Genomic DNA, 11825 nt, shown 5'->3' with positions numbered 1-11825 from the left:
TCAGAGAGCAAACAGGTTGTTGAAGGTAGGAAGGAGAAAGTCTGAGAATGGATAGAAGAAACAATGTGAGAGGACGAGGACGAGTGTGTATGCGAGGTGGGCGACGAGGAGGAGGAGGGCAAGAAAGAGGAAGAGGAGGATGAAGAGGAAGACAAAGAGTGGAAATATCTGATGAAATTCGAGCAACAGTTATAGACCATGTTCTTGTCCATGAACTGACAATGAGGGAAGCAGGACTCAGAGTGCAACCCAATTTGAGCCGATTTTCTGTGTCCACCATAGTAAGGACATTCAGAGAAGAGAACAGGTACAGGATACTACTGTATTTTTGTAATTGCAAATTTACTGTACTACACTATATGCAGCTGTTTCAATAGACATGTGTAAAGTTAATCACTGTATGTATTGTACTGCATGAATATGTTTTGTAACTGCACTACTACTTTTTGTAGAATTGCAAGGCTGCCACATGCAGGTGGAAGGACAGTTATATTCACTAGGGAGCAAGAGGCCGTTATAGTTGGCATGGTCCTTCAAGATAATGCAATACGACTCAGAGAAATCCATGGAACGAGTGATACAAGACAACACACACTTCCAGGGAATCGACAGTGTGAGCATTTCCACAATTGACCGTGTCCTCCATCGTAACAGGATGCGATTGAAACAAGTATACAGAGTACCTTTTGAGCACAACTCACCAAGGGTGAAAGAACTGCGAGCTCAGTATGTGCAAGTAAGTGTACATTCAGAAACATTTACTGTAATCCAGATTGTGTACAGTACTAACACATACTATGTGAATGACATTACTCTTCAGTACATACAATGTGTGTGAATCAGAAGCCTAATTGTACTCTACAGTATAGCACTGTCTCTGTATGACTTACAAAATCCTACATACAGTATATTGTATTTCTACACAGACAATATTTGACATGGAATCCTTGGACAGACCCCATGAGTTCATCTTTGTAGGTGAAGCAGACTTCAATCTAACAAAGAGGAGAAGGAGAGGCCGAAACATGATTGGACAGCGGGCCATTGTTGAAGTCCCTGGTCAACGAGGTGGCAATGTCACAATCTGTGCTGCTATCAGCAACCATGGTGTTCTACATCACCATGTTACACTCGGGCCATATAACACCCAGCACCTTCTAAGATTTATTGCCAATCTAAGATACATTTTATTTGAGCAGCAGGTTCAAGAGCAGCAGAGTCAAGAGCTAAATGAGAATCCCATTCCCACCTATGTGATAGTGTGGGACAATGTCCGTTTCCACCGAGCTGCTCTGGTAAGGGAATGGTTTAACATCAATGGGCAGTTTATGAACTTGTACCTCCCTCCATACTCACCTTTCCTGAATCCGATTGAGGAGTTTTTCTCCTCTTGGAGATGGAAAGTGTATGATAGACAACCAGAGTAAACCTGCTGCAAGCCATGGATTTAGCCTGTGGTGATATAGGTGAGGAATCATGTCAGGGCTGGATACGGCACACAGGAGGCTTCTTCCCCCGTTGCCTCAGGAGGGACAATGTTGCTTGTGATGTCGACGAAGTGCTCTGGCCTGACCCAGCCCAAAGACAAGAAGTAGCACATTGACCACATGTTTACTCCTTTGAGTTTTGTCCCTTTTAGTATTGTATACTGTAGTACAGGTGTCGTGGGAGATTCAGAATTAGTTGATAACATGGGTAAGATGCTTTATATTCATCATATGTTTGTAAGTTACTTCTCATCAGAATGTATAATACTGTGGCTGAACGATTTATTATGTCTATGCTGTCTGACTATGTGTGTTCTTTGCTATTAAAGGATCTCAGTTGCATTGTAGGGGGGCTCTCAGAGAATTCCTGGTTAGACACTGAATTACCTGAGAGTCACCGGATTGTGATAGAGCTGAGATGATTAAAAATGGACTTTGATAACTAACTCTGACTTGTGTGTGTGGTTTGCTCCCATGATTTGGTAAATAGAGGAAATTTCCACGACACAGGGCATTGTAGGCTGTATACTGTACAATGGACAAATTGTATGGCCCTGAACATTGTGCTTGTTATTTATTAACAGTACTGACTGCTCAATAGATTTTGACTGGTTGCAGGTTCATATCAACAAACAACAAGAATTACAGTATCACAGAGACAAAGGACAAGTTTGTGAGATGCAGGGTACAGTACTGTAAAAATAGGGGTACAAGGAGGAGGAAGAACAAAATTGCAAAGTACAAAGCAGAGTAGTAATTTCTGATCAATTTTGAGCTACTATGATAGAACATGTTTTCGTTCATCAAAAGACAATGACGGAAAAATATGAATATCTTTTTAGATTAAAAATGTACTTCTCCCTGAGAATTGTATGTTTTGAACAATGTGTTTTCTATTTTTCGGTGTATTGTTTACTGACTGCTTGAGAGTGTATATCATTTTGATCACTTTGTTTATGATTTGAGAGCAGTGTTTGATTTTGAACACAGGTAAAACTGTTTTGAGGCAAATGTTTCATTCTGCGAGAGGAGTCAGAGGTTATGTAAATAATGCTTGAAGATGAGGTTTTATGTTTAATGTTTAGAGGAAATGGAGCAAGGTTTCAGAAATGGTGTTTTAGCAATTGAGAAAAACTGTAATAATAAATGTATCACCAGTCACTTTAAATAACGCTACTTAATATAATGTTTACATATCTACATTACTCTTCTCATATGTATATACTGTACTCTATGCCATCTACTGCATCTTGCCTATGCCGTTCAGCCATCCATATATTTATATGTACATATTCTTAATCATTCCTTTACACTTGTGTGTATAAGGCAGTTGTGAAATTGTTAGATTACTTGTTAGATATTACTGCACGGTCAGAACTAGAAGCACAAGCATTTTGCTACACTCGCATTAACATCTGCTAACCATGTGTATGTGACCATTAACATCTGCTAACCAGGTGTATGTGACCATTAACATCTGCTAACCATGTGTATGTGACCATTAACATCTGCTAACCAGGTGTATGTGACCATTAACATCTGCTAACCAGGTGTATGTGACAAATAACATTTGATTTGAATTAATGATTTACAATCAAATATTTTTCATCAACAAAGTTAAACAGAAATGTGCTCTCTCAGCAAAACTCATATCCTGATACACAGTATCAACAAGCCACACCTAAAAGTCCTTTGTCTTCTGTTCATGGATGGTGTCAGTGTTTACATTATTTTAGTTGAAGGTATCAGTGCTCACCTGTGAACAAATGTTTGTGTGAGAGAAACAGAGAGAGGAGAGACATTTGTCATTTTATACTTTATTACACAACACAGTGTTCACTAGTCTTCTAGGTACTTTATTACACAACACAGTGTTCACTAGTCTAACAGGTACTTTACTACACAACACAGTGTTCACTAGTCTAACAGGTACTTTATTACACAACACAGTGTTCACTAGTCTTCTAGGTACTTTATTACACAACACAGTGTTCACTAGTCTAACAGGTACTTTACTACACAACACAGTGTTCACTAGTCTAACAGGTACTTTATTACACAACACAGTGTTCACTAGTCTTCTAGGTACTTTATTACACAACACAGTGTTCACTAGTCTAACAGGTACTTTACTACACAACACAGTGTTCACTAGTCTTATAGGTACTTTATTACACAACACAGTGTTCACTAGTCTAACAGGTACTTTACTACACAACACAGTGTTCACTAGTCTTCTAGGTACTTTACTACACAACACAGTGTTCACTAGTCTAACAGGTACTTTACTACAAAACACAGTGTTCACTAGTCTAACAGGTACTTTACTACACAACACAGTGTTCACTAGTCTAACAGGTACTTTATTACACGACACAGTGTTCACTAGTCTAACAGGTACTTTATTACACAACAGTGTTCACTAGTCTAGCAGGTACTTTATTACACAACACAGTGTTCACTAGTCTAACAGGTACTTTATTACACAACACAGTGTTCATTAGTCTTCTAGGTACTTTACTACACAACACAGTGTTCACTAGTCTAACAGGTACTTTATTACACAACACAGTGTTCACTAGTCTTCTAGGTACTTTATTACACAACACAGTGTTCACTAGTCTAACAGGTACTTTATTACACAACAGTGTTCACTAGTCTAGCAGGTACTTTATTACACAACACAGTGTTCACTAGTCTAACAGGTACTTTACTACACAACACAGTGTTCACTAGTCTAACAGGTACTTTACTACACAACACAGTGTTCACTAGTCTTCTAGGTACTTTACTACACAACACAGTGTTCACTAGTCTAACAGGTACTTTATTACACAACACAGTGTTCACTAGTCTTCTAGGTACTTTATTACACAACACAGTGTTCACTAGTCTTCTAGGTACTTTATTACACAACACAGTGTTCACTAGTCTAACAGGTACTTTACTACACAACACAGTGTTCACTAGTCTAACAGGTACTTTACTACACAACACAGTGTTCACTAGTCTTCTAGGTACTTTACTACACAACACAGTGTTCACTAGTCTAACAGGTACTTTATTACACAACACAGTGTTCACTAGTCTTCTAGGTACTTTATTACACAACACAGTGTTCACTAGTCTAACAGGTACTTTATTACACAACACAGTGTTCACTAGTCTTCTAGGTACTTTATTACACAACACAGTGTTCACTAGTCTTCTTAGTACTTTACTACACAACACAGTGTTCAATAGTCTTCTAGGTACTTTACTACACAACACAGTGTTCACTAGTCTTATAGGTACTTTATTACACAACATAGTATTCACTAGTCTAACAGGTACTTTATTACACAACACAGTGTTCACTAGTCTAACAGGTACTTTACTACACAACACAGTGTTCACTAGTCTTCTAGGTACTTTACTACACAAAACAGTGTTCACTAGTCTAACAGGTACTTTACTACACAACACAGTGTTCACTAGTCTAACAGGTACTTTATTACACGACACAGTGTTCACTAGTCTAACAGGTACTTTATTACACAACAGTGTTCACTAGTCTAGCAGGTACTTTATTACACAACACAGTGTTCACTAGTCTAACAGGTACTTTATTACACAACACAGTGTTCATTAGTCTTCTAGGTACTTTACTACACAACACAGTGTTCACTAGTCTAACAGGTACTTTATTACACAACACAGTGTTCACTAGTCTTCTAGGTACTTTATTACACAACACAGTGTTCACTAGTCTAACAGGTACTTTATTACACAACAGTGTTCACTAGTCTAGCAGGTACTTTATTACACAACACAGTGTTCACTAGTCTAACAGGTACTTTACTACACAACACAGTGTTCACTAGTCTAACAGGTACTTTACTACACAACACAGTGTTCACTAGTCTTCTAGGTACTTTACTACACAACACAGTGTTCACTAGTCTAACAGGTACTTTATTACACAACACAGTGTTCACTAGTCTTCTAGGTACTTTATTACACAACACAGTGTTCACTAGTCTTCTAGGTACTTTATTACACAACACAGTGTTCACTAGTCTAACAGGTACTTTACTACACAACACAGTGTTCACTAGTCTAACAGGTACTTTACTACACAACACAGTGTTCACTAGTCTTCTAGGTACTTTACTACACAACACAGTGTTCACTAGTCTAACAGGTACTTTATTACACAACACAGTGTTCACTAGTCTTCTAGGTACTTTATTACACAACACAGTGTTCACTAGTCTTCTAGGTACTTTATTACACAACACAGTGTTCACTAGTCTTCTTAGTACTTTACTACACAACACAGTGTTCAATAGTCTTCTAGGTACTTTACTACACAACACAGTGTTCACTAGTCTTATAGGTACTTTATTACACAACACAGTATTCACTAGTCTAACAGGTACTTTATTACACAACACAGTGTTCACTAGTCTAACAGGTACTTTACTACACAACACAGTGTTCACTAGTCTTCTAGGTACTTTACTACACAACACAGTGTTCACTAGTCTAACAGGTACTTTACTACAAAACACAGTGTTCACTAGTCTAACAGGTACTTTATTACACAACACAGTGTTCATTAGTCTTCTAGGTACTTTACTACACAACACAGTGTTCACTAGTCTAACAGGTACTTTATTACACAACACAGTGTTCACTAGTCTTCTAGGTACTTTATTACACAACACAGTGTTCACTAGTCTAACAGGTACTTTATTACACAACACAGTGTTCACTAGTCTTCTAGGTACTTTATTACACAACACAGTGTTCACTAGTCTAACAGGTACTTTACTACACAACACAGTGTTCACTAGTCTAACAGGTACTTTATTACACGACACAGTGTTCACTAGTCTAACAGGTACTTTATTACACAACAGTGTTCACTAGTCTAACAGGTACTTTATTACACAACACAGTGTTCACTAGTCTAACAGGTACTTTACTACACAACACAGTGTTCACTAGTCTAACAGGTACTTTACTACACAACACAGTGTTCACTAGTCTTCTAGGTACTTTACTACACAACAGTGTTCACTAGTCTAACAGGTACTTTACTACACAACACAGTGTTCACTAGTCTAACAGGTACTTTATTACACAACACAGTGTTCACTAGTCTAACAGGTACTTTATTACACAACACAGTGTTCACTAGTCTAACAGGTACTTTATTACACAACACAGTGTTCATTAGTCTTCTGGGTACTTTATTACACAACACAGTGTTCACTAGTCTTCTAGGTACTTTACTACACAACACAGTGTTCACTAGTCTAACAGGTACTTTACTACACAACACAGTGTTCACTAGTCTTCTAGGTACTTTACTACACAACACAGTGTTCACTGGTCTTCTAGGTACTTTATTACACAACACAGTGTTCACTAGTCTAACAGGTACTTTATTACACAACACAGTGTTCACTAGTCTTCTAGGTACTTTATTACACAACACAGTGTTCATTAGTCTTCTAGGTACTTTACTACACAACAAAGTGTTCACTAGTCTAACAGGTACTTTATTACACAACACAGTGTTCACTAGTCTAACAGGTACTTTATTACACAACACAGTGTTCACTAGTCTAACAGGTACTTTATTACACAACACAGTGTTCACTAGTCTTCTAGGTACTTTACTACACTACACAGTGTTCACTAGTCTTCTAGGTACTTTACTACACAACACAGTGTTCACTAGTCTAACAGGTACTTTACTACACAACACAGTGTTCACTAGTCTAACAGGTACTTTATTACACAACACAGTGTTCACTAGTCTAACAGGTACTTTATTACACAACACAGTGTTCACTAGTCTAACAGGTACTTTATTACACAACACAGTGTTCACTAGTCTTCTAGGTACTTTACTACACTACACAGTGTTCACTAGTCTTCTAGGTACTTTACTACACAACACAGTGTTCACTAGTCTTCTAGGTACTTTACTACACAACACAGTGTTCACTAGTCTAACAGGTACTTTATTACACAACACAGTGTTCACTAGTCTTCTAGGTACTTTACTACACAACACAGTGTTCACTGGTCTTCTAGGTACTTTACTACACAACACAGTGTTCACTAGTCTTCTAGGTACTTTACTACACAACACAGTGTTCACTGGTCTTCTAGGTACTTTACTACACAACACAGTGTTCACTAGTCTAACAGGTACTTTATTACACAACACAGTGTTCACTAGTCTTCTAGGTACTTTACTACACAACACAGTGTTCACTAGTCTTCTAGGTACTTTACTACACTACACAGTGTTCACTAGTCTTCTAGGTACTTTATTACACAACACAGTGTTCACTAGTCTTCTAGGTACTTTACTACACAACACAGTGTTCACTAGTCTTCCGGGAACAGCAGGAAAAATTCCTGACACAATTGAGAGAAAATCTGCATTTATTCATCAAATGTTGTATCTACAGTATAATGTTGTATCTACAGTATAATGTTGTATCTACAGTATAATGTTGTATCTACTATATGTTGTATCTACAGTATAATGTTGTATCTACAGTATAATGTTGTATCTACAGTATAATGTTGTATCTACAGTATAATGTTGTATCTACTATATGTTGTATCTACAGTATAATGTTGTATCTACAGTATAATGTTGTATCTACAGTATAATGTTGTATCTACTATATGTTGTATCTACAGTATAATGGTGTATCTACAGTATAATGTTGTATCTACTATATGTTGTATCTACAGTATAATGTTGTATCTACAGTATAATGTTGTATCTACAGTATAATGTTGTATCTACAGTATAATATTGTATCTACAGTATAATGTTGTATCTACAGTATAATGTTGTATCTACAGTATAATGTTGATACTACAGTATAATGTTGTATCTACAGTATAATGTTGTATCTACAGTATAATGTTGTATCTACAGTATAATGTTGTATCTACAGTATAATGTTGTATCTACAGTATAATGTTGATACTACAGTATAATGTTGTATCTTTTGTATCTACAGTATAATGTTGTATCTACAGTATAATGTTGTATCTACAGTATAATATTGTATCTACAGTATAATATTGTATCTACAGTATAATGTTGTATCTACAGTATAATGTTGATACTACAGTATAATGTTGATACTACAGTATAATGTTGTATCTACAGTATAATGTTGTATCTACAGTATAATGTTGTATCTACAGTATAATGTTGTATCTACAGTATAATGTTGATACTACAGTATAATGTTGTATCTTTTGTATCTACAGTATAATGTTGTATCTACAGTATAATGTTGTATCTACAGTATAATGTTGTATCTACAGTATAATGTTGCCAATAAGTGTATTTCAAGGACTGAACTTGTACTGATATTCATTTGCCTTTTGGTTTAATGTGGTATTACATTAAGAAAATGTATTCAAATCATTAGTTATGTCAGTTAACAAATAGTTTCATGACATTTTGTATCCCAAAAGGTCAAGTAGAAATTTGCTGTCTCAGCAAAAAGGAATATCATAAAATCCAGTGTCAAAAAGCCCTACCAGAAAGACCATTGTGTTGTTTTCATTGATGGTATCAGTGCTCACGTGTGTGTGTGTGTGTGTGTGTGTGTGTGTGTCAGACAAGAGAGGAGAAAACAAGTGACACGAGTTTTACAGGGTCTCAATGGAGGCCTTTATTCCAATTAGACAAAGAAGTCATGAACAGCAGTTAGTTTGGAAAATAATTACATTCAGAGTGTGTCATTTACCCACAACTCAGGTAAACTTCCACAACCCCAGGTCATATAGTAAGTAGTTCTTGGGTTGCTAAATTACATTAACTTTCCCCAAATTCCCCAGGTTTTCCAGAAATCCTGGTTGGAATGTTCCCTGTATCAGGAGTGAATATGCAGAATATCCAGAGAATCATCCCAACAGTGATTTGGGGAAAATCTGGGAATTTTAGGAAAGTTAACGGAATTTTTCAACCCCAAATTATTATTTTAGATTTTTTTTTACACAATCAGTCTACATTATGGAACGAATCTTAATACGTTAGTGATTGTTTCCCCAAGTTTCTACCACTCACCGTCAAGACATAATTACTATCAAACATCTGTACAACATATTTCCAGTCAGTCAATCCCCCGTCCACACACACCACACACACACACACCACACACACAGAGGTGCGTCCAAAATGTTACCCTGTTCATTCCCTTATAGTGCACTACCTTTGATCAGAGCTCTGGTTAAAAGTAGTGTACTACAAAGGGAATATGGAGCCATTTGACACAACACACTACAGCTGTACATATTATTAATGGTTGCCTTATTCACCACCAGTCAGAGGACCAGTTCTGTATTTTCAAGTTGAAATCTGACTGATTGGAGAAGATTTCTTCTGAAAACCAGAGAAGCAGAATAGTTTTGGTACGATGGCTGAAGTAACACCATGAGTCGGTGGCCTGCATCCCAAAATGGCACCCTATTCCCTACATAGTGCACTACCTTTGGCCAGAAGTAGTGCACTTCATAGTGAGTAGTGAGCCACGTCAGACACAGCCAGTGTGTAGAACGAACTGCTTCACTGAGGAGAGAGAGTCTGTACTTTAGAGGAGAGGGATCATTTACGATGGTCATAGTAATCCTGTGAATGGACAGTCAGGATTGGATGTTGGCTTTTGCAGAATGTCCCACAAAGCAGCCATGGAGAGAGGAGCAGGAGGGGAAAGCATCTTCCATGTTGGCTGCTAAGAGTCTCAACTTGGGTTTATTGGTTGTGTATAATAAGTCCTTGTTTTACAGGTTTGGTTGGCGGGAGATGGATTCTGAGGCGTGAATGACTTCGGGTTAGAGGGAGGTGAGTTGGACCGGTCTCTCCTGGGTTGGGTTTAGAGCTCTGCATTGTCATGGTGGTGATGGTGTTCAGAGAGGAGGCCTGGGTTGGAGTCATTACAGCACAACGTTACGAAGTATTTGACAACGTAAAACAAGTGTTTCTTATTGGACAAGTTCACGTAGTCCCTCCGTTTCATCCCGTTAGCTTCCGTGTCGTTTCTAGTGAACATCACCTCCCGTCTCTACCAGTGTAGGGTGAAGTTGCACCTAGACGCTGATCTTGGGTCGGTTTAGCATTTCCTCCACTAATGGTTAAGGTTATGATTGGGTGGGAAGGGAAACTGATCCTAGATCTGTACCCAGGGGAAAGGTCACCCCTTTGGTGTCTACCTAAAGATGCCCTCGTACTCCAGCAGGATGAGCTCTACTATCTGGTTCTGATAGACCATGTGGACCGCCATGTTCCACGTCTCTGTTTCGGGTCTGAGGAGGGTGGGGCCGAACACTATGGCCACGCTCTGGGTCGTCATACGGTTTTCCTCGCTGTGGTCAATTACCCTGAGGACAGAGAGAGGGGCATTATAGCTAACAGCTATATCATTATATATGGACAGAGAGAGGAGCATTATAGTTAACAGCTATATCATTATATATGGACAAAGAGAGGATCATTATAGCTAACAGCTATATCATTATATATGGACAGAGAGAGGGGCATTATAGCTAACAGCTATATCATTATATATGGACAGAAAGAGGAGCATTATAGCTAACAGCTATATCATTATAGAAGTAATATCATATTTAGTGAGGGAAAAAAGTATTTGATCCCCTGCTGGTTTTGTACGTTTGCCCACTGACAAAGAAATGATCAGTCTATAACTTGAATGGTAGGTTTATTTGAACAGTGAGACAGAATAACAACAAAAAAAATCCAGAAAAACGCATGTCAGAAATGTTATAAATTGATTTGAATTGCATTTGCACCACCAGGCTACCCTGCCGCCCCAGGCATTTAACCAGGCAGGTCAATTAAGAACAACTTCATATTTACATTGAGAGCAAGAGGCTCTAGCATTGAACTTTACATAAATATATTTGGAAAACCTGGGAATTTGGGGAAAGTTAAAAGGATTTTGCAACCCAGTGTCTCAAAATGAATGAGGCTAACATAATGAGACTATATTGTCATTTAGTTAACTGTGCAGGTTGACTAACCTCCTGAGGTGTTTGAAGAGGACCTGCATAGTGTCCTGATTGGGTTTTGGCAACTGTTTGACCCGCTCCCTGATGGACTGGACACGCTGCTTGTTGTCTGGGATCTCTGTTGAGCAGGAACAGGAACAGGAATACTGAATACTGTAGCAAAACGCTTTGCAACCGATAAAGAAAAAAAGCTTCTCTCATTGGACAACTTCAGCTTGTCCCTTCCTGTTTAGCAGGAAGAACAACAACACATTGGGCGAGTCCCATTTCCTAATCTTT

General features: G+C 38.0%; 1 protein-coding gene across 9 annotated transcripts in view; it reads right to left on the bottom strand.

Moving 5' to 3' along the window:
* Positions 1–9168: 9168 nt before the first annotated feature.
* LOC139386830 (rho GTPase-activating protein 12-like) overlaps positions 9169–11825 on the bottom strand; it is a 117525-nt gene continuing 114868 nt past the window's right edge. For all 9 annotated transcript variants that reach the window (XM_071132668.1, XM_071132673.1, XM_071132671.1 and 6 more), the window contains 2 exons: positions 11559–11664; positions 9169–10898 (listed from right to left, as the gene is read on the bottom strand). In XM_071132668.1, the coding sequence (XP_070988769.1) occupies positions 10727–10898; positions 11559–11664 (278 nt within the window). In that variant the 3' untranslated portion in view covers positions 9169–10726. The remainder of the gene's footprint in view (positions 10899–11558; positions 11665–11825) is intronic.

Source organism: Oncorhynchus clarkii, chromosome 28, assembly GCF_045791955.1.
Source record: "Oncorhynchus clarkii lewisi isolate Uvic-CL-2024 chromosome 28, UVic_Ocla_1.0, whole genome shotgun sequence".
Taxonomy (NCBI): domain Eukaryota; kingdom Metazoa; phylum Chordata; class Actinopteri; order Salmoniformes; family Salmonidae; genus Oncorhynchus; species Oncorhynchus clarkii.
Note: the sequence above shows the minus strand (reverse complement) of the source record. Positions and strands in the feature narration are given on the sequence as shown.